General features: G+C 38.1%; 1 protein-coding gene across 3 annotated transcripts in view; it reads right to left on the reverse strand.

Annotated features, from left to right (window-relative positions):
- Nucleotides 1-23,836, reverse strand: part of TRAF3 (TNF receptor associated factor 3) — a 95,718-nt gene that overhangs the window by 13,477 nt on the left and 58,405 nt on the right. For 2 of the 3 annotated variants that reach the window (XM_045016698.1, XM_045016699.1), the window contains 6 exons: nucleotides 23,346-23,450; nucleotides 22,359-22,526; nucleotides 17,860-17,940; nucleotides 14,436-14,510; nucleotides 12,457-12,549; nucleotides 7,706-7,846 (listed from right to left, as the gene is read on the reverse strand). In XM_045016698.1, coding sequence (XP_044872633.1) covers nucleotides 7,706-7,846; nucleotides 12,457-12,549; nucleotides 14,436-14,510; nucleotides 17,860-17,940; nucleotides 22,359-22,526; nucleotides 23,346-23,450 — 663 coding nt within the window. The remainder of the gene's footprint in view (nucleotides 1-7,705; nucleotides 7,847-12,456; nucleotides 12,550-14,435; nucleotides 14,511-17,859; nucleotides 17,941-22,358; nucleotides 22,527-23,345; nucleotides 23,451-23,836) is intronic. The other variant, XM_045016700.1, reaches the window with a different exon arrangement.

Consider the following 23,836-nt stretch of genomic DNA (forward strand, 5'->3'; position numbering starts at 1 on the left):
CTGTTGGGTTTATTTCCCACTCGTGGTCATGTGAGAACTTGCAGCTGAGGCTATCTGAGGTTATAGTCTGTACTCTGACAGGTAAGTGGCTGATATGAAAACATTGTGATGAACGCACCAATTCTATAGCTTTAGTGCTTCCGTGCACGTGGAGGATGATCTAGTGCCCACTTGTCGATTTATATAAAACATGCACACTATGTTGTCTGTCATGATTTTCATGCAAGTGTCCTTTATTAGGGGAAGAAAGTGTGCACAAGCATTTCTGACTGCTCTTAGTTCTAAAAGGTTGATAGGGAGAGTCAATTCAATAGGGGATCATTTGCCCTGAACCTTGTGGTTGTTCAAATAGGCTCCCCAATCTATTAGGGATGTGTCCATTGTCAAAAGCAATGTTTGGAGGGGGTAGGGGTGGGGGGGGAGGGCTGTGCGAATAAGATCCCTGCAAAGACATTTGTTGAGTCTTTCCATCATTCCAGTGAGTATTTGACCCTGCAGGGCATCGACAGTGGTTTGTCTAGTCCAGGGGTCAGCAACCTTTCAGAAGTGGTGTTCTGAGTCTTCATTTATTCACTGTAATTTAAGGTTTTGTGTGTCAGTAATACATTTTAACGTTTTTAGAAGGTCTCTTTTGATAAGTCTATAATATATAACTAAACTATTGTTGTATGTAAAGTAAATAAGGTTTTTAAAATGTTTAAGAAGCTTCATTTAAAATTAAATTAAAATGCAGAGCCCCCCGGATCAGTGGCCAGGACCCGGGCAGTGTGAGTGCCACTGAAAATCAGCTCATGTGCCGCCTTTGGCACGCGTACCATAGGTTGCCTACCCCTGGTCTAGTCTGTCTCTGTTTGGTGTGTAGGCAGACCTCAGCCATGCCTGTAGACACCTCACGTATAGTCTTGTGTGAGATTATATGAACGTGCGTGTCACCATGTGCCCGAGAAGCTGGAGGCAATGTCTGGCTGGCATTTGTGGGCTGGCTTGAACTGTCTCTATGAGAATGGCCAGGGTGTGAAATCTGTGTTGTGGGAGGAATGCTCTTGCTTGTAGTGCATTGAGATTGGTCCCTATAAACGCCACCCGCTGTACTGAAGTCAAGATCAATCTTTGGGATTAATTTGCAAACTCAATTGTATGAACATATCCATGGTCCTATAGGTGGCCCATAGGGTGTTGAAGGAGCAGTCTCTGAGGAGACAGTTGTCCAAGTAAGGGTAAATCATGATCCCCACGGTGCATAGATGAGCTGCTACTAGAGAAAGGACCTTGGAGAATACTCTGGGTGCGGATGAGAGGCCGAAGGGAAGTACTCTGTACTGGTAATGGTCCTGACCAAGGGTAAACCTGAGGAATCATCTGTGGGTGGCTGGATCGATATATAGAAGTAGGCACCCTGGAGGTCAAGAACCAATCTCCCTGCTCTAGAGATGGAATAATTGCTGCTAGTGTGACCATCTTGAATTTTTGAGCCTTCAGGTAACTAGTTTAGTGTTCTTGATCTAGTATGGCTCTCCAACCTCCTTTTCTCTTGGGAATCAGGAAATACTGGAAATAAAATCCTTTGCCTCTGAAGTGTACAGGAATGGGTTCCATGGCTCCTAAGCATAGTAGATGATCTATTTCCCCTCTTTACAGTCTGGTGACGTGGATAGAGTAACCTTGGAAATGATCTCCAAGACCCATCTGTTGGAAGTTAAGTATTCCCAGTGTTGGAGGAAAAGATCGAGGTGACATCCAAAGAGATGTGAAAAGTTTGTAGGTTGCAGCTGATGTTGTGGGGAATGGTCTCTTGGGGCCTCAACCAAGGCATTCAAACTGGTGTTTTGAGGTCTAGGGCTGAGATTGTAAGGACTGAGTGGCGATGGTTTATGCCTTTGAATCCTAGGCTTCTTTTTCTATGGCTCATAATAACGCTGTGATGGCAGGTATTGGGGTGGTTGGGATCTATGGGATGACGGAGGACTGAATTTCCATTTCTGTCTTGGTGTGTAGATCCCTAGTGAGTGCAGTGTGGCCTAGAGTCCTTAAGAGTATGGAGCAAGGCATCAGTCTTGTCTTTAAAAAGTTTGGAGCCCACAAAAGGGAGGTCATCGACTGTGGTTTGTACCTCTTTCGGCAGTCCTGAGAAGTGTAACCACAATGCCCATCGCATCACCGCCACTGTCGATACCAAGCGGGATGCTGTTTTCGCAGCATCTGGTGTGGTCTGGTGCACTGTTCTTCCTAACTGACCCTCGTGTATGATTGCTTGAAACTGTTCCCATTGCACTTCTAGCAAATGGTCAATAAATGTATTAAGTTTAGCATAGTTCATGTGGTCGTACTTCCCCATTAAGGCTTGATAATTTGCAATCCTGAATTGCAAAGTTGTTGAGGAGTATGCCTTCCTACCAAATAAATCAACTCTTTTCCAGTCTCTGTCATAATGCGTGGATTTAGTATGATGCTGTTGGCCATGGGAATTCACAATATCCACAACGATGGAGTTAGGTGGAGAGTGTGAAAAAAGGAATTCTGCATCCTTGGAGGACACACTGCACTTTTTATTGGCCCTTTTACATGTTGGTGCGATAGAGGCTGGCATTTGGCCAATGACCGTAGCAAGAGCTAGAAGTGCCTCATTGACTGGAGGATGAGTCTTGAGGAGGAAAATGAGGTGCGCAGTATACCCACTACAAGTTAGTGGATATCTTTCACTTCCACCAGCGGAATCTGTAGTGTGTCTGCCACACTTTTTGTGAGATCCTGAAATAGTTTAAAATCATCCACCATGGATGGTGGAGGAAGCATCACCACCTCGTTCGGGGAGAAGGAGGAGATATTCATTGGTGGTGTAACTTCCACCTCTAAGTCTGACCTCTTGTTCTTCAAAAGTTTCCTGAGGTTCTGGGGCTCTAGATACAGAAGCAGAAGGAGACAGTCTTATCGATTCTTGGGGTGATGGAAAGGGCAAGGGTGGTGGTACCCATGGGCGGCCATTCCAAGAGGATTGAGGCTCGGAACAAGAGTGTAATGGGGAGTGCCCTGGTTGATGCAGAGATGGGCCATGGTGTGAGGGCTATGAGAGGATACCATTCTGGTCACTATCTGAGACCTCACTGTAGAGCGGTGGAGAAGACAAGGAGACTGGAAGTGAATGCCCCAGCACTGGTGGTGATTCCAGGGATCAAGAAGGGCTCGGTACCGGGGCCCTGGTACCAAGCAGCAGGGACTCTGGAGTCTCAGCCACCATGACATCACTAGAAAAATGAAACTCTCATGGTACCGCAGTGATTGGTACTGACAGGGCTTGTCCGTGTTGACTTGCCAGTACTGAGGAAACTGGCAGAGACCTTGTGCGAGATGATTGGTCTGATGGGGGTTGTTTGGAAGTAGTCAGTACCATAGTTTTCCACTATTGTACTGTCTTCACAGAGATGGTATGGTCTTTGCTCTTGCCTTTGACGGGCAGTACTGCCACTACAGAGCCTGCGCCCTTCAGGTCTTTAGGCTTATAGGCAGTCTCTACACCAGAGGACCCATCTGACCTCTGCCCGTGTTTCAGAGCTGTTGGTGCTGCCAGTGCAGAGGTGACCACTCACGCCGTGAATCTCCTCTGGCTGGTCAGGAGCTCAGTTTGAGGGCTTGCAGCCCCCTTTTTCGAGACTTTGCGAGGGTAGTCAGAAGATTTCCTCCTCGGCTCTCTCAGAAGTTGAAGGGTCCGGGGACGATCTTTACCATGGAGGGGATTCAGGACTGGGGTCAGATGTCAATATAAGAGCACCCTCCATGAAGAGGAGTTTCAACTTTAATTCCCAGTTCTTTTGGGATCTAGCCTTCAATTGTTGGCAGAAGGTGCAGAATGTGAGCCCCTCCAAGGCCCCGGACACAGCGGTAGCGTCCGTCTGTAACCGGTACTGCTCCCTTCAAGAGAGGCATCGCTTAAACACAGGAGAGCTGGGCATGCCTCTTACTGGGGGCAATTCCCAGACAGGGGAAAAACAGAAATAAGGAAACATTTATTTTTTTAAATGGGAAAAAAAAACCCTAACAGAAACTCTAAAAGCTAAGAAAAAAAATCAATGGAAAGTCTAGTAGGAGCTAGGAAAGTGAACTCTAAAACTCTGAGGAAAAGAGAAAGTGGACTGCTATGTGCTCTGTCTCTGACCATGGGCGGCTGAGAAGGAACTGAGGCTGATTTGCCCTTGCAGCACTAGTTAGCCTCGAGGCAGCGAACAAAGGAGGGAGAGTGCATGTATGGGCCAAACAGACATTGCTATCTAAAATCTCCTATCAAAGGTGCAGGGACGCAGACACACCTACAGTGGAGCACCCATATGGACACTACTCAAAGAAGTAGTTTAAAGTTCTAGAAAGACTTGGCTTTTCTAAAGCATTATCATCCATTGATAATGGAGATTTAACACTACATGCACAGGCTGCTTCCATGAAATGGTGGCTGAGAAAATAGTTTGTGACTCCTTTGCAAACTGATGAAACCAAACCAAAGAAAGTATTAAAATTTACCTTGGAGACCAGTACAGAGAAAATTAGTCTGAACCAAAAGATCCTAAGTGCTGAGGTTCCTGCCAGGACCCAGATGCCTTTTGATGCTTTTATGCTCAGAACAACTGTTAAGAATGCTATTGCCAAAGTGTCTTGCAGAGCAGACAACAATACCAATTGTAATCAATGAAACACAGCTGTTCCCAATACTAAGGAAGTTTACACGTCAACTAATACTGATACAGTAACTCCTTGCTTAACATTGTAGTTATGCTCCTGAAAAATGTGACTTTAAGCAAAATTATGTTAAGTGAATCCAATTTCCCTATAAGAATTAATGTAAAGGGGGGGGGGGGGTGTTAGGTTCCAGGGAAAAATTTTTCACCAGATACACACACACAATAAGTTATAAACAAACAATTTAATACTGTACACAGCAATGGTGATTGTGAAGTTTGGTTGAGGTGAAGTTAGAAGGTGGAAGAGGGTGGGATATTTCCCAGGGAATGCCTTACTACTAAACGATGAACCAGCATTTGGCTGAGCCCTCAAGGGTTAACACATTGTTAATGTAGCCTCACACTCTACAAGGCAGCACGAATGGAGGGACGGGAGACAGCAAGGCAGACAGAGTCACACACCGTGTGTGTGTGGGGGAGAGAGAGAGAGATGCACATTGCCCCTTTAAGTACACTGACCCCACTCTAAGTACACTGCCTTTTAAAGTATATCAGGAAGTTAAGACAGCAGCTGTGGCCAGCAAGCTCTCTCTGTCCTGAGTCCTGTCATGTCCCCACCCTGCTCTATATGGAGAAGAAGTAAGCAGGGGGCAGGAGCAGGGGGGAGGGTGACACTCTGACATTAGTCCCCCTCTACCCCCTTGCACAGCAAGCAGGAGGCTCCTGGGAGCAGCTCCAAGGCAGAGGGCAGGAGCAGCACATGGCAGTGGGGGGAGGGACAGCTGAACTGCCGGCAATTGATAGCCTGCTGGGTGGCTGCCACACGGGGGAACTTAGGGGAGTGGGGAGCTGATGGGGGCTGCCAGTCCACCCTGGTTCCAAGCCCCCACCAGCTAGCTCCCATGGGCTGCTCTTCTTGCAAGCAGTAGACAAAGCAGGCAGCTGCCAAATGTTATAAGGGAGCATTGTGCAACTTTAAATAAGCATATTCCCTAATTGATCAGCAACGTAACAACATTAACTGGGACAACTAAGTGAGGAGTTACTGTATCATACTGAAAGTTATCAGTACTCATAGGACTCACATGCTGAACAATTAATGCCTGTTCAAACACAGACGGTATTGCACTAAACTAGAAGTATTTGTGGCTTTGGTACTTCAATGGCTGCTCAACACTGTCTGGAAAAAGAATAGCTCACAACAGGTAATTAATGCTTTCAGCGCCTATTGGATGACAGAGACTGACCAAAGAGTTCACAGGAAATCAAACTAGGATATATTTATAAACTGCCTTTGCAGATTTGATGGAGACCAGGATTTCAGTACGTGGGAGAAATCAGACTGAAGTAACATTAAGGCACTATTTGGCTTGGAATAATGTCTGTAGGAGATGGGGACAAAAAGAGGGGAAAAAACCTCTTCAATCCCCATCTACCTCCAAAGGGCCATCTATTTGATTCTGATTAAAATGGATTTCTTTAAACAGAAACCCCTTCTAAATAGAACCAGACCAGTGCCATGGCTTAAGCAAGTTTGAAAACTTACAATAAGTTGCCAAGACCGCATTAAACATTGCCATACCTTTTCCTAGATTTCCTTTCTCATCATTACCCATTCAGAGAGAGAACTGCATGTAAAAAGACGACTTTCAAGATAACTTACCTCGTGGCTAGAGTCATCCAGCAATGAATACAGAGGCATATAAATTTAAAGCACACCAATAAGTTGACTCTTCACATTTATTCACGGCACTAAAGTTAGATCGCAAGCTTGTTGGGGGCAAGCTTCATCTTTCTGTTATATGTCTGTACAGCGCTTCGCACAATGGGGCTCTGATCTCTGACTGGGGTCCACAGACAAAATACAAAGAAAAATAATCCTAATTTTCCGATGCACCAGGAAGTGCCAAGATAGGAAAAATACAGAAAAAGTATGCCACTACCCTGAATTACTTCCACTGTGTTGGAATGCAATATTGCAAGCATGCCACCATATCTTAGGCCACCACCTAAGCAGTTAGGCAGCATCACTACTTGATCAGGAGAGGCCAAGACACAGGTGCTGTGGGAGGTAGTGCTGATGTTTCAAACAGATGGGACTTCTAGATGGTATTGAAGCAATGGCTCCAGCATGGTGGTTTAGGGACACTGTCCTGTTGGACATGCCAACTTTTGGAAGAGACAAAAAACTAAACCTCATCCACATTCCGCCTACAATACCTACATTTCTCCTGCAACATCAACTGGATATGATACTTTTACCTACATTCTTCTGAAAATTGATGTATACTACTGCAGTGTGCAATTAAAGCTGCTATGTTTCACTCTAGAGGTGGATGTGTCAGAATGTTGTTTGCAATGATGCCTTTATAACAATAGCTTATAAAGGGATTCTTGGTGGTGAAAAGTGCTATATAAACATAAGGTACTATTTTCTCTGAGAGGATCATGTATGAAGTCACTAGATATATGGGAGAAAAACATCTACTCAAATGCAGCGCAGAGACTTGTGCTGACTCTGTAGAGGGGTGAATTTCACCCATGATGAATATCTTCTTAAGTTCCAATAAGGAGAAAGGAAATACAGAGTGAGCATAGGACAGTTTAAAGGGATTTAACTGGCCTTTGCTTCGAGTTTGGCAGTGGTCTGTTAAGCAGATTTTTGATTTACACAGCAGCAAAAAGTAATTAAATTCTTAGGATTACAATTGCTTCTCTAAGTGTAATTTAGCTTTAAACTATTTTTTTTTTAAATTAGCTTTTCAGGCAATGCATTTTTTTTTTTAAATGTGGGTTAGTCAATTTAACATTTTAGCGAAAACTTTTTAAACCCATCAAGACATTTACATATGAAAAACCAGCTACTGAGCAGGAAAAAAGGTATATTTCAAAACTTTATTTTATAATATTGTAAATGCCTCCTTTTGAGTGAAATAGGTTTTTTTTTTAAATTAGAACACCTCACTTTGCAAGCGTAAAGGCACAGAACAGAAACTGCTGTAATTTTTGTTTTAACGGGGAGAGTCTAAAATTCTTACCTGTAAATGATGTATTTTAGATTCATTATTCCGCAGCATTTCCTTCTGTCTTTCAATTTCTATTTCAAAGCTACAAATCTGATTATGTAAAGTTTGTATACTCTTGTTCTTTTCCAAACTTTCATTCTGGAGCATGGCCACCTGGAAAAAATTCTACAATTACTCCTGCCAAAACTTGTGAAAAATATCTGCAACTTCATTTTTTAAAACTGTCCTAGAGATTTCCCCTTAAGCTCAGAAGAGAGATCCTAGCAAAATCTCTCTCCATGTCTAGAAGACTACCAGAAAAATCAGAAGTTTCTAATAATTTTTTCCCCACTCCCACAGTGTTGTACTGATACAACCTGACCTAATAAATGAGAAAAAACGATATGCAAAAGCAGCAATAAATCTTACTTCTAAACACAACTGTTTATTTGGGTCACTATTTAATAGGTCAGTGTCCAGGCTTTCGACTCACTCCCTGACATGGAGGTGGTTAAATATTCAGAGGAAGCAGCCTACTTAGTTCCAGATTGGGGTTGGTGATGCTAATATTGCTTAAAGAGAAATGCCAAAGAAAAGTAGCACTGAAAAGGCCTATGTAGGAAGGAGAAAAATTAGTAAATACTACTGCCTCAATCTAAGTCATTTAAATGAGCTCACCAAGTATGGTCATTGTCTGGGAATGGATGGCTGTGTACTAAAGAAGGGTGGTCAAAGCAGCTCAACTAATATTACTGCAGATGGAATCTGTGCAGTCCAGAGCAAATCCAAAGGTGTCTACTAGCACCCAAAGAGACAAAGAGGATGCACAGAGTGTTAGTGATGATATTCTTTTTCTGTCTGGGCACACCTTTTCATAAATATTATTTGTTTGTGACTGGTTTTCATTTTAAACCATCAGCCATGTTATTGGAATGCTATGGGGAACATCTAACAGGCGCCACAAGGAGCATAGAAAAGAGTGTAAGCAATCTATTCATCACTAGTTTTGTTGTTTGCATGTGCTACACTTTTACACAAGTTCCTTCTTGCAAGAAGTGTGCATGATCTATAGGAGAGACACAAGGTGGATGAGGTAATATCCTGGGACCAACATGGCTACAGTTACACTGCATATATTATCTGTAGGTTATTCAACAAGAAAACTAAAAGTATCTGACATCTAGACAATGTTTGACTCATTACATCTCAGCACTGCTTCTGAGAGACAGACAATACGAAACACCATTTTGATCCAATTAAAGAAATGTGAAAGTTCCTCTTTCAGACAAATTATTTTACACCACATTCAAACAATAAAACTAAACAACCCCAAGACACCCTCTAGAGCTTCTCAGGTTCAGACACCCTTGACTTGTATCATAAGGTGGGCACGACTCTTGGTGCACCACCACTTCTGCTGTTTTTAAACCCTGTTTCAGTATTTTCTGCTGTTGTCACTTTACTGCCAGGCCCAGAGTCAAGAACTAGATCTTTATAAGGCAAGATAAGAAAAAATGATTTCCATCCACGCAAAATGGAACAGTCTCTGAAGACTCATACAAATTAACAGTGCTCAACAGCATTGAAATCTTAAGAGGACAAGATCCCACCTAAAAGTTATGAATGTTAGAACAAGATCCTGTACCTCATTTCTGCAAAGATATAAGAGGGCCTAGTAGAAATAAATCATGAAGCTGATTTTTTTTCCTTGCATTAGAGAGAGAGAAAACTACCAGTCACGGAAGGAAAGCATGCCTAGCGTATTGGGGATATTTTTCAAGAACGGGTTAACCATGTGAAAGTTTGCCTACCACATAAATCAGACCAACTGGGTAGCTACTCTAATTTGTGCATCCAACTTTTCCATAATGAATCAGAGTTCTTTACTTACTAGTGACATTTCCATCCCCTTTCTTTCATTATTTCCTCTCCATACCCCCAGATCACAAGCCAGTTGCACTTGTGCTGCTGGTATTATATTTCCATTTTTATGTAAGCTACAGTATATGGCCTGTCTTGTATTGAGATTTTCCATGCAGTTTACAGGGCCATATCCTGTGGTCCTTAGTCAGACAGACCTGTCATTACACTAAATATAATCTGAAAGTAACTCATTCATGAATAGAGATAAATAAATATACAGGATTTAAATTTCATTTGGCTTGTGCCTTTTGAATTTGAGTACATCAATTTTAAAATAAGGGAGCACAAAAAGAAACAAAACTATTATCAGTATTTTATGTACTGTACCTGAAATCAAGAATCATGAATTTCTTCACTTACTACTCATATTTCAATGTTACAGTGCATACTGTTTTGCTGTCTTCCAAAAGCACTTAATCAGTTAAGGTATTATTTCAGAATTCCATTAGGGGAAGCCAATTCACACTCCCAAATAAGAAATGAAAACACTTCTTATTGCCTACAAGATTGGATTCAATAGTTATCTCCACATTTAGATCACATGACATGGCTTTTGTATTTAAACATACATAGCAGGATTTATTAGAGAAGCTACAAAATTTGGATTGAGTCACGATTCCCAGCATCCCAAAATTCCAGGGTATTTTGATTCAGGCTTCTAGTTTGTCCCCACTACAAAGAAAGACTCAGATCATGAAATTCAGATTCCCCACTACCCAAACTTTTGATCTGATTTAAATTTGGTTTCATAGCTCTGCTTTTTGTCAACAGCAATATTCACTTATTGACGTTATCATTCAGCAAATGCTTTGGAAGGGACAATATACAGCAAGCCTTAAGGCTTTCAGTTTGTACACCATTTAGGTGTTCTGTGTCATCAAAGAATCATCCTGAATGGGAGCAGTTAACTTCTTTTATTTCCTTCTATTCAAATCCAGTTAAGTACATAGGATGAAATTCTGGCCTCACTGAACTCAGTGGGCTAAACTTCCATTGGCTTCAGTGAGGCCAGGATTTCACCTATATTCTTTAGCAGAAGTTCTCTCTCTGCCCTACCTCATTCAGTGCCATGAGTTACTTTAACTGGAAGGAGAGGACACTAATTGAGGTCCCTTCCAACCCTGATATTCTATGATTCTAAGTCACAATCCATTTTATTACACCTCTTGACAATAAAATCACTGACATGTGATGTGTGGTTAGCTATTCTGGTAACTTGGCACTGTCCTGGGATTTCCAGTGATTCAACTCATTTATTATGTATAGGAAGAAGTTTACAAAGCAGGAAGTGCAAAAAGACAACAGTGATAAGCAATTATGTCCTAAGACTGAAAAAAAAACTGCACTGAGGCATTTATTTTCTTACCACTAAAAAAAGAAAAAAAGATATAGAATTGCTCAACAGTTTTTAAATGATACACCACGTATCAGTGCAATTACAATTCTTTTAAAGTGCAGTATGGAAAATAAGAAAAATATATTGTAAGTCACGGGGAAGAGGCTTTCTTTAGTTAGGTAAAATAAATGTTATAGCTTGACTCAAATTAGCAAAAAAGGAAATAAGAATATGAACCTGTATTTGTTAAAACAAACATTTACAGCGCCTAAACTACACCACTAAATTATGGTAATTTCTTCTTAGATTTGATGGTAAACTGAGACATTCTTCTCTGCAGTGAAACTAAAATTTACATAAAGAAATACATCTGAATAAAAGCACACTAGAATCCTCCTGTGCAAAAGAAATTGTTTTCTTGTTGGGCTCTGAAGAAAAATGCTAGCACAACAGGGAAATTGCTCTCCACATAGTTCAGTGAACTCTGGCAAATAAACTTCTGTAGACTGACTAAAGTTATAGGCTTACATCTCCATTTGCCAGTGGGCTCTCATCTGGATTGCTTTACCTTTCTCTTACTTTAATATATGCCGTCACTTGATCCCCTCCCACTTCAAGACAAGCTAAAGAGGCTCCGGACTTTTCTACTTTTAGATTTAGGAGAATTTGTTCAGAAACATCGGATTAATAGTAATTGAGTATTTGGTTAAACTATCAAAATAATGTTTTTATTTAAAACACTGAATCTCTTAAGACCTGTTTAAAATATGTTGATTCATTTCACTATTGATTGGGTGCAGCATTGACACACATTTTAAAGTCAAAGCCTACGAAAGGCCTGCTTTCTAAACAAAACCTAAATGCTCTAAATTAAGTCATTATTCAAAGGACTTGAAGCTGTTAGTAAGGTGATCTGCAGCATCTGGTCTCCCAATAAATTTCCTCAAGTCCCCAAAACTCTTTAAAGACAAGAGTTCCAAGGGAGCATTGCACAATGTGAACTTAGTTAGATCCAGCATCAGAACAGAAACCAGCCTGCCTGAGAGTAACAGCATGTCAATTAATAGAAGTCTCTTCAGGCCAAGAAGCTTGGAGAGCTCTTGATAAATTTAAAATAAAAATGAAGCCGGTTCAGTATGTGGAGTTTTCCAGGATCTGATCTCCAGAAAATTACACAGGTAGATGCAGCTCCTAACACTGCAGTACTTTTCCTAATGATCTCTTTCATAAGAAAAAGGAATTGAAGGAGAAATTTAATGTCAGCTGGTTTGATAATTTAAATATTAAAATACTAAATTCATAGCAACACGTGAATATAAATTACATATTTACTTGTGAAGCCAATTTTCTTATTTTATTTTATTGTATTGTAATAAAAGTGATGGTACACTGACTCATTTTACAGCTTTTTTAGCCTACTAGTGCTTTAGCTGTATTTCCAAACAGCTTCTGAACTAAAGTGTTTTCCTCTATTTATATAGAATTTAAAAAAATTAATGAAAATTAAAGTGAGTAGAAGATATACCTTATTTTCTAGAGAATTACTCCATTCTTTCAATAAATTTACATGCTGCACTGCTGAGCTGGCTTCATGTGCTTTAATTTGCTGATTTGTTCCCTGTGACAACAAAGAATTTATACATTTTAGCCAATTTCACTTTTTTTAAAAAACCAATAATACAATACAAGAATATAAAACCAGCCCTACATATATTTTGGTACTTTACAAAAATATAAACAGAGGGGAAATCTATTTGGGAACTTATGAAAAAGTGAGAAATACATTTAAAAGCAAGTGTTTTATCCAATTGCTGTATATTTCCATTGTACTTATTTATCAGAGGAAACAAAAATGGAGAAAAGATTTACAAAATGAATTTGTTTAGAACCATCTCTAATTTTTATAATAAAGAAATCACAAAACCAGTCACATAACTCAAACATCTGAGTCCACAAATAATAGTTTTAACCATTTTATAAATTCCTGTAAAGTTTCCATTGGTGTGAATAGGAAAGAAAAACAGTTAAGGTAAATTTATCATCACTGGAAACTGCCAATTGTGTAGCATCTGTCAACTAAAATAGTTTACAGTGGCTGATTTGCCATTATAGAAAGGTAGCAAGACACATTCATTGTTGCTTTATGATGATCAGATTTCCTGCCCCTTCACAATCTGCAAATGTTGGTACAAATAACCACTGTCAGTTTACAAAACATACATAGATAATATACAGAGTACATAAGATGCAGATCATGTTACCTTCTACTTCACGCTATACTTCTGCAAATGTTTTGCAATGCAGTTTATATCTGTTTAGATGCTACATATGTTGCAAGCAACTGGAAAAGTTTCAATGATCTTCAATGTATATACTCTATATAAAATATTCAAAATATATATGTGGATATATGTACATATATACACACATATACATACATAAATAGAATGAACAGTGATACATAAGACATAACAGTGAGCAGTGCTACATCATTAATTATTTCTACAGTTGAGAGAGCAACTGTATTTTTTGTGTTTAAATTGTTGAATGCTTTTTGTTTTTTACACTGGCAGAATATTAAGGGCCTGATTGAAAGTCCTTTGGAAAAAGACTCATTGACTCCAATGGGACTTGAAACAGGTCTTGAGATATCAATGGGAAAGAAGGTTTATAGGAGTGTTGCACATGTACACAAAGATCTAGTTTCATAGGTCACTGTGAGCTTCAAAATTATGGCATTTAATTTGATAAATTCCGTTTTTCCTGTCAGCAGCTTTTGAATTTTTACTGTAAAAATGTCAGAATTCGCTGACACTCTCAGACGCATGGTATGAAAAATAAGATATTGCAAATATGGAAATAACAGTGTTGAAACTATACTCAAGTTTTTTCTTACTTTGTGGTGATTTCTAGGATTTAATCTGCAATTTTTATTAATTCTATGCTGTGGTTTGACTATGCACCTATATGTATGCACACACACACACACACACACACGCACATATATATACATATGTATATATGAATGTACATAAAATAAACATTCTAAGTGGGCCAACCTATTTTTAATCATATTGTATATATTCACACGCACAAACAGAAGAAATTAAACAAATTTAATTTGAGAAAAAAATGAAATACTTCCGTAGAACAGCTGAAATTACTAGACAGCTTGTGGAGAACAAAAAATGACTATTTTTCTCTTATTTCAAAGAAGAGAAAAGTTAAAGTTCTTAATGTAATTATGTCTTCTGATCTCAGACATCTGTAACTGGCTAACTGAAATCCCAAGATATTGCCAGTATGTGTATGTGCTTTTTATAATTTTACATATATAAAAATATATGCAAAAATGAACACCTGCTGCATAGTCTTAATCACTCATGCAACTGGATGAATGTTTCTTAACCAAGAGTAGAGACGTCCAGAACTTTCATGTCAAAATGTTAAGTTTTCTTATTGCAGACTTTCATCAATTGGGAAGTATAATTGTTATATACTGACCTGAAAAGTGCAGCCATAACGCTTAAAACTACAGGTACTTGGGGCATTAATACATTCTGACAAATGTGCATTCAACTGCAATAGGAAAAAAATGTGAGTTTTGGCAGAAAACGTTTGCATGATAATGCTCAGAACATATAAAGGGCACAGATTATCAGATTTGTATTGTGTGCCATTTGTAAAACATACAGTACATGTGTGTATATTATCTCCACTCTGACTCAGAGTGCATAAACTGTATATACACATGTAACCACACGCACATGCCAATACAATATACAGAGAGACACATTTAATATACAGTGAAACCTCCACTGAAGACCATTCCTATAGGCAACCCCATTTAAAAAACACTTTAAAGAAACCCAAGGCTTTCCATACATTTTTATTTGACTTGTAATTAAAGGTCAATCTTTACTTGACAAATGATTTTTGCTGGTCTGTTGGGTAGTCACTCAAGACCAGTTTCACTGTAGTAACATACATCTTTTCTAACTCTAGTTTCATTAGGAACAGATTGTCAAAACGTGACATGCAATTCTCAATATCAGAATTTAAAATAAAACAAAAACTAAACAATGAAGACTGTAACAAATACTGCATGAAACAGACAAATACTTTATACCAGGGTGCAGCTGAGTCACATTTATAATGCAGTACACAGGATTCCACATTTTAAAGTAGGAAAAGGCCTGTATTTTGCACAGATCCAATATTCTGAATGACGATAAACACAGATAATAATTTGTCCTTTAAAATAAAATCACGGAAGTATATACAAAGAGCCGTAATGAAATGAAGCCATTTTTAGGGGACAAGGCAGCAGAAAGATGCAAACTGCCTAAGAGCTGGAATGAAAGGCCATTTTGTAAATGACAAACCTCACCTCTCCTGACAAGTGCCTTAAAACCTTTATTTCCATACAGAGCAGAGAGGACCTAGGGGCCAGATCCTCACCTGGTGTAAACTCTTATACCTCCACTGAGTTCAAGATATTTAAAAAGACACACACACAGTAAGCCCTCTGGTACTCAATTCATCCACCTCCAGAAAAAGGCCTGAATGGATCCTGCCTGCATATGAAACTGTGGTGCTAAAGAAACAAGGTTTTTCAAATCTAATTTTGAGATGTTTAACTCATCCCCCTCTGGCATATGCAACATCTACTTTGTTTTAAACACTTACTGTAGAAATTCACAATGAAAGTTCAAAAGAAACATTTCAGAAAAAAATTAAAATCAAATAAGAAAAAGTACATGTGCTATACGAGATTTAAATGGGGGCACTGCTTCTTCAACTTCCTCAAAACTAATGACTGTGCCAACCAGTAACCATTTACACATATTAAGAGTTGCTATATTTCTAGAATAAAATATCAGGTTCACTTTTTGTACACTATTGAGAATGGCACAACACAATTTTCTCAAACCGTTAGGCAGGCATTTGCCTATATCACCTGAGAATGGCTGTCCCTAGTTATCCAACTGGGCTTCAGATTCATTTTCTTTACTATTTCATTTGTTTCTAATTCAACAAAATGATGCAGGGATAAGATGGCAGCTGGTTAAAGTCCAACCCTACCAACAGTTTTTAGAATCCAATTCCGCCAACCCTTATCATCAAGCCTTGTGCTTATTAATGTGAGTTGACCTATTGTTTTTAATGGGACAATTCACAGTAGTAAGGACTAAGCACTTCATTCTTAAGTCCCTCACTACTCAGGACAGCATTTAGGCATTTCTTATTGACGTCAGTAGGATTTAAGAACATGTATAGGTGTTATTATGAAAAGGAGTGCTTTCCTGAATCAGGATCTCAGTTGGTAAATATATACTGGCAGAAATGAGCCCCAAAGGTGGCCCTCCACTTATGTTATTAGACAGATATCTAGATCATCTTCTCAAGAGCATAATGTTTATTAAGATGCACAAGGCCTACTATACATTTTAGATTGCACATTCCTTGGGGCAGAGGCAGTTAGAGAGCGTCTGGCACACTTTGGGCACTAAATATGATTATTCACTTATTGTAACACTAAAATGATGTATTCCTATATCAGGAAAACATAACCCCAAAAAATCTAATGGAGTATCAGTGAAAAAGGATACCTCAAAAAATGAGTTTAAAAAAATGAGTATTTTAAGGAGTGCTGGAGACAAATATGCACTCTCCATTCTAGATCATACAAAAGAATTTATTTTTAGAAAAATATGCACATTGGCCTTTACAGATACTACTAACGGATCAAATGAAGGAATACATTCAGACACCACAAGATACAAATGAAATTTATCGGCTCAAAATATTAACTGAATTTTCTACATATGTTAGAAGCTTTAGTAGCTTGTTGCACCTGATCACAAGAAATGCCATACTGGAACAGACCAATGATCCATCTATACCAGTATCCGTTCTCTGATCGTGACCAGTGCTGGAGGCTTCATGGGAAGGTTCCAACCTCCCATGATGCAACTTGCAAACATCAACAGGAAATGTCTTCTTTATCTCAGTTACTGATAAGTTTTACCATAAAGTAGTAATTTTATCCCAATCGTGTGAAATACAGACACTAAATATTAAATCCTTTCTTGAATAAGATTAAACATTTATCCTATGGCAGTGAGTTTCACAGTGTTTCCTTTTAGACAATTTAAACTTGGTGCCTATTAATTTAATCAAAAGTGCCCTCTTATCCTTGTATTGAGTAAGCATTTAGCTGATTAAGCATCAGCTAAATCGCTTTAACTGAAATATTTCTAAAGCATCTATACCAGCATGGTATCTAAGTGTTAGGCCCTTCATTCTCCTTCTTTGCAAATTTAACAGTCCTAACAATATTTTTAATCTCTCGCATAGACTAACTCCACACAACAGCTGTCCAGTATCTGCTATAATCTTTTCTGAGATGAGATCACCAAAATCAAAACAGCATTTAAGATCAGGATGTACCTCTGGCTTGTATGTCATATGAGAGAGCTCTAATGTCAGTATATACTACTGTATTTTAGATTTCTCATTCTATTTGAATACTGAGACTTGAAGAATACATGCTGCCTAACACTATCCAAAAGGTTCTGCTCTACTGGCCTCGATAAATGCTTCTAACTCAGTTTTCATTGAGAGAGAAAGCAGGAAAGATAAAAGCTAATCTTTTTTGACACGCCATGTGTAATAAATACAGAAAATTAAGAAAGTAATTTCTGAAAGATAATTTCCTAAGAAATCACTAAAAAAAATTATTTAAAAATTATCACACTTAACTGTAGTGGTAGATAAGCCTTTTCTTTAGATCTCACGTGGTAATAAGGAAATGGCTTCTGGCAAAATTCTTGCGAGATCTTACTAACAACAAAGTTCAAAGCTGAACACTGTTGAATAGGGATTTATTTAATATTTCAGCACAACTCTGGGCATGACTTCTTACCTCACTCCTCAAGAGTGATGTAACACTGCATTTATGAGGACATGAAACCGCGACAGAGGGGCAGTCTGTATCTTCATGTTTCTAAAATAAAAAAAAAAAAAGCAAATTACAATTTATACTTTATCTATATTTAAAGTTACAAACCATTTTAGAACAGGACTTGCCTGAAAAAAGAAGTAACTTACCATGCTATAATTAAACATATATATTTACATGGTGCTAGACAAAGAGCAATACAGTTAACATTGCAACTTTGTATTTGTACAATGTTTGGAAGGAACAAACACAGATATTACACTTTCAGTTGATATGTATTTCTCAATTGTTTTTGATTCAGAAAAATAAGGGATTTATCATATTTTCCTGTGGAAAGAAGAGCAGTTTCCATCATCCTTTATCAATAAAACCTCAATAAAATCAAAGTTTTCTATCCCATGAACCATGTAGGGGAGTGCGCATTGTTGGAAGAGAGGATAATTGCCAAGACGATATTCCTTCCAATGCCACCATACAGTGCATTGGAAAACTCTTCAGATATTTATGCTTCTGAATGGCAGAGAACCCTGTAAAACCATATACTCATATTCACTCTTGAGACTCTACCATTTGATACAGAATTCTTGCACTATACATCAAAATACTTAAGCTTATTTAAGCTTATTTAAAGCTCCTTTTGATCAAATCACAGTGCATTTTGTGTGTTCATCTTCTATTTTACATCCACTTCTCACTATATCAGACAGGTGGTGAGCAATCTACTATCGGTTCATGGCCCAAATCTGTGCTCCCTGAAATAATTGGGAGTCTTTCCAATGACTTCAACACACATTTGATTTTGGTCCCTATTCCAAGAGTAGAATACTACTACTTCTATTTTGATCAGCAGAACTCATTCTTCACCCCTGGGCACCCACTCTCCAGGGAAACTGCTCTCAACTCTTCCATATGTGAGATGCAGGTTGCACGTAATCTTGACTTAAATTAGGCTAGGATAACAAGGTTTTCAGAATAGCAAAGGCAGCATGCAAACCCATTTTATAACAATTTTAAAAATTCTCTTTCTCTGTGTAATACTTTGATTCTTTAATAATAAAATACAATTTTTCACTTCTATTTTTGCTTTGAAGAATGAGCAATTTTGTCTGCCAGAAAGACACAGTGGACCGTAGAACATGTTGTACTGTACCAAAAGCTTTATGTTTGCTTCAAATAAAATGAAATAAAATTGTGTTTAGAAATGAATTCACCTAGAGAGATAAAGCACTGCAGTATAGACTAGACAAATACTTGCAATTAAAATTTTAAAAAAGCACAAGTCCATATGACTATCTAAATAGTCTGTCAGCCGCAAAGGGGATTTCCTACGCTGCAGGGCAGGCAGATTCTATGAAGACACGAACCGTATATGAAACAAGAAAAATTATTTTTGTTTCCATTTGCATACCTTTGGTTTTTTTCTTTGTACAGTCTCGAAAAAATGTTTGTACTGCTTTTCATTTTCTGTTCAAGTCCCTGAAATGCCTGCCTGACTTATTAATATGCTTAAAAACCTGATGGTCTGCACAGGCCAACAGAGATGAACTTAAGCTCAGGGTGAGCAGATGGATTGCACAAAGCAAATCTCTCTTTCATCAGAGTGGTCTGTCTGGTTACAACCAGACTAAGTCTTGGTACTCAAGTATAGTCAGGTAATATTCCAAAATAAACCCAAATTTATCAGCATTTATATAATCTCACAGACTACATTCTTCCAGGCTTTTAAAACAATGTAGGCACAAAGGGCATTTACTGCTTGATCAGTGGCTGATCTCTGCTCCTCCAAGATTTTAATGCTGTGGCTATTGTTGCGCCAAAACCACCACGACTGGAAGCTGGTCCTACGTAGCAAACTATTGGTTTCATTAATATTTTGAATATAGGAACACCTAACACTTTTGATTTGCTGAACTCCTACAACAAGCAGGCACTGGTCTAACTCTACAAAGGTTCCTGCTCTCCCCTTTTTTATGCTTCAGTGCTTCACTTTAATCACAATTTTCAACAGAACTGAGACGTTTTTGCATTCCCCTCCACTAGTCACAGAGCATTTGCTTGCCATCTATAACACCACTTGCTACAGCCGAACACTCTTGTCACTTTTCTTTAATCTTACAGACCCTTTCAATTCTGCAGGATAAGCTCTTAACACTTTAATTTGAGATCTATAGATTGTTAAAATAAAATGTTGGATGAAAAGCAAGGGAAGGTTTTTCCTATCTGTGCAATTAGCCTGCTCCTACCATCTGTGATGAGACAAATTGGAAACTAATCCTTAGTGACCATACGCTCTCATGGAGACAAGACACTTCTCGGGGACACCCCAATGTCCAGGTCAGTAGCAGCTGGTACAGGTAGAGGAAGGACTGTACTTACAAACTTGCTCTTGTTAAGAAGTTTATAAAGAAGCAAAATATGAAAAGGACTGGCTAATACCTCAGGTTTTTACTACATGTAAAATTAGACGTCTCAGTATACAGCTCAATTTAGTATGAAGTGCATTCCCTTTGTGGACCCTGAAAAAATACTGTGGTCTCTGATGAAGTTACACTTTTTAGAATGCTCTCATTTTTATCAAGTTTTGGGGAAAATACTTGCTCAAACTTTTTTCCCTTCCCCCCCCCCCCCCAGAACTACAGAAAACAGTATATGTAAATCAAAAGTAACTGTTGGTCTTGTTAAAGATAGGAATTAAAATATAAAAATACAACTCTTGAAACACTGAAGTCTAATAATTATAGACAAAAATGCATAACTAAGTTGTTTCAGGAAATGTAGCAAGAGAAGCCGAGAAACTTCTGCTTCTGTTATTCAAATCTCACTGTCATAAGACTAGACCTTTTAATTTTTCTGCTCCCTGAATAAAAAAAAAAAAGAGAGATATTCAGGAACCCAGTATGCATTCAATATGAACATATTTAAAGAATCACTAAGATTTACTCTACAGACACAATATTTAACCCCTAAAAATTAAGAGCAGAATGGCTGTATACATCTCAATTTGACGATATCCACAACAACTCCAACCTACAATAGCAGACTTTCAAGTTTTCCTTTAACAGACAGTTTTGAGAGCTGAGTGAACAGAAGGAATGACCAGCTGTATAAAAATAAGTATAACCAAAACTGTAGCATTGCTGTAACTTCTCTCTCCCTAGTTACGATGCACATAAATTATTTTATCTTTGTTTTTAAAAAAATCTTAACAATCCAATCAGTGTATCTGAATAAAAGGAGCATTTTAGAAAGTCATCCACTGGTTCATATCACTTACTAAATCTGGACTAACGTAAGAGAAAGGCATCAGAATCTCTCTATTGTGTATACCGAATACAACATCTGCCTTTCTCTCACATTTTATTTATATATTTGCCTCTGTATAGTAATGCCTACAGGGTTAGAGGCTAATATGCCTCTATACAAATCATATTAAATAAATCACCAATGCCTCCTGTTAACATATTTGCTTTGTATTTTCAAAAATTCACCCTTGTGAGCTTTGTCCCCATCTAACAGTAATAGCTTAAAAACATAATTACTAGAAAGTGGAAGTTCTAGCCATTCTCTAAGAGGTCTAGGGAGTTGTAGATATGGAAACATTGCATAAATATATAAAAAATAAATACAGTGAATATATATATATCAGAGTGGGCTCAATATCATAAGACGCAGAGTGTGATAACATACAAACGCAAGCCACAGAACTTCCACAAATTCTGCCACTCATGACCAGAATGGTAGCCCCAATCTCTATCCTATATTTCTATCCCACTTATAACACACTGCTTACCAGACACCCTAGTCTTGGGCCAAAAATAATAATAATGCTGTCTAAATATGATTGCATATGGTACATGAAATGCAGAGACAGTAAGAATTATTGAATTTGATGTCATGTTCATTTTCTTCCTTGCCAGCTTATCCAAGAGTATCTAATTCCCTGCCACAACTGCAAAGGTGACGTAAAGCTGTTTTGGATGAGACAGCACCCAAACAAAGGAAAAATGGTAACGTGCTATTCCTCTGAAACACATACTCCTGCTTGATGGTATATTGTTAGGATGGTAGATTTGCACAATATACCAATTTAAATAGGACGGAATAGAAAAATGTATGCCAAAAAATTACTTTAGTATTGCAGTCATTCCCTGCATCATGTGAAAAATGTACTTTAAAAAACAACAAACAACAACAACAAAACCTGGTTCTTTCTATTTCTGGCATTCAAATGTTTCCTGTTCAATTTAATTTACACTTGGGTTGTGACAACTTCCTCGACAGCAAGTATATCTTGACAGTTACAATATTTTCCTTTTGAATTCAAAAGTGCTGAAGCAAATTTTGCCTTATTTAAGACTGAAAGCCCACTACCTCTGATGGTTGCTGAAAAAGAAGCATGTGAAAATTGGTCATTCTACATTACATGTAAGATCTGATTTTAGTGATGGAAGAAAACACTGCACCTGTAATGTAATCATTGGGACTTGGCTTTTACAGTATTTACATGTAGTCTCCCGATATTTACAGGTCTTTTCTACATGGTCTGGCAAGTCCTTCCGCAATATTTTCTCTCTGCAATCAGCACGGTGGCATGAAAGTTCTTCAAACTGACAATCATTTCTCAAATGCATCTGTAAGATAAAACAATCAAGTTAATGCAATTTTACATCTTTCTTCTTATCATGCCCATGAAAGATAACTCTCCCAAAATAAACTCAGGACCAGAGTCTAATCTTAGATGTGCACCGTTAGGTACCTCAGCACATCTGCTAACGCTGTAATGGATTTAATGAGATACATATTTCTGAAGTTAGAATCTGACCGTCAGATGACTGCTATATTATGTCTTGAAGAGCCAAAATTTCAGATTATCTTAGATATTCAGAAGTATACTTGAAATTGTGACGCTTCTGATAAGTGGAAAAACCTTTATATTAGAGACCCCAAACTGGTAACAATGAAATATCAAAAAGGAATTAAAACTCAAAAAGAAAATATGTGAAATAGCAAAAAAAATTAGCGCAGTGAAAAACCAGTTACATATCAGCCTTCCAGATCTGCAAAGCAACTGCATGCTACAGGTTTTCCAAATGAGCATGTAAGATTTGCTCTTATAAAATCTGAACATTATAGCCAAACTTTTCCAAATGGAGAGTCTAAAGTTTAGGCACCTAAATAAGTAGCCTGATTTTCATAGATACTAAGAACACAGGACTCCTACTGAAGGATTTTTAGGCACCCCAAACTGAAAATTTTGGCCTATGACTAAGATTCTTTATGGATCAATTAAAAGTAGAGTTTCAAAAAAACTATTTATGATAACTTCTATAAACAGTCAGATTAGCTCACATCACTGATTAATCAGGAAGTAGGTGGATTAAAATTGAATTCTGTAGATTTTCATATTCTTTAATTTGAAAGAAAGCTTGTGATGGCATCACAGTACTTACCAGTAATTGTGCCAGTGTTAGTAGTTCACTGCAGCCTTTGTTTTCATTTCTGCAATATATCTGAAGGGCAAGAAGCTCTCTCCTACAGCAGTTATCCTTAAATACCTGAAATTTGAAGCCACTTTGTTTTAGAGATTTAAAAACAGACTGAAGAACAGAACTTCAAATAAAGTAAAAATACTTTTTAAAACAATCCCACAATAGCAATATTAGTCCATTCAGGCTTTGAGCGCAGGGAGCTGACTGACACTGTAAACCAGAAAAAAAAACCCACACAATTCACAGACTGAGAGGCAGCCTAACAAAGAAAAAACAAATAGGGCCTGTCTTTTTTATTATTATTATTATTATTATTATTATTATTATTCTTTCTGGTATATGAAGAGGACTGAAATCCGTCCCCCACTTCCACTTTTTGAATTTTAAATATTTTTCTGATTGTTTCTCACCTTGGACCAATTTCTGTTGGTCAGAGAGACAAGAGCTCTGTG

The sequence above is a fragment of the Mauremys mutica genome, chromosome 4 (assembly GCF_020497125.1).
Source record: "Mauremys mutica isolate MM-2020 ecotype Southern chromosome 4, ASM2049712v1, whole genome shotgun sequence".
NCBI lineage: Eukaryota > Metazoa > Chordata > Testudines > Geoemydidae > Mauremys > Mauremys mutica.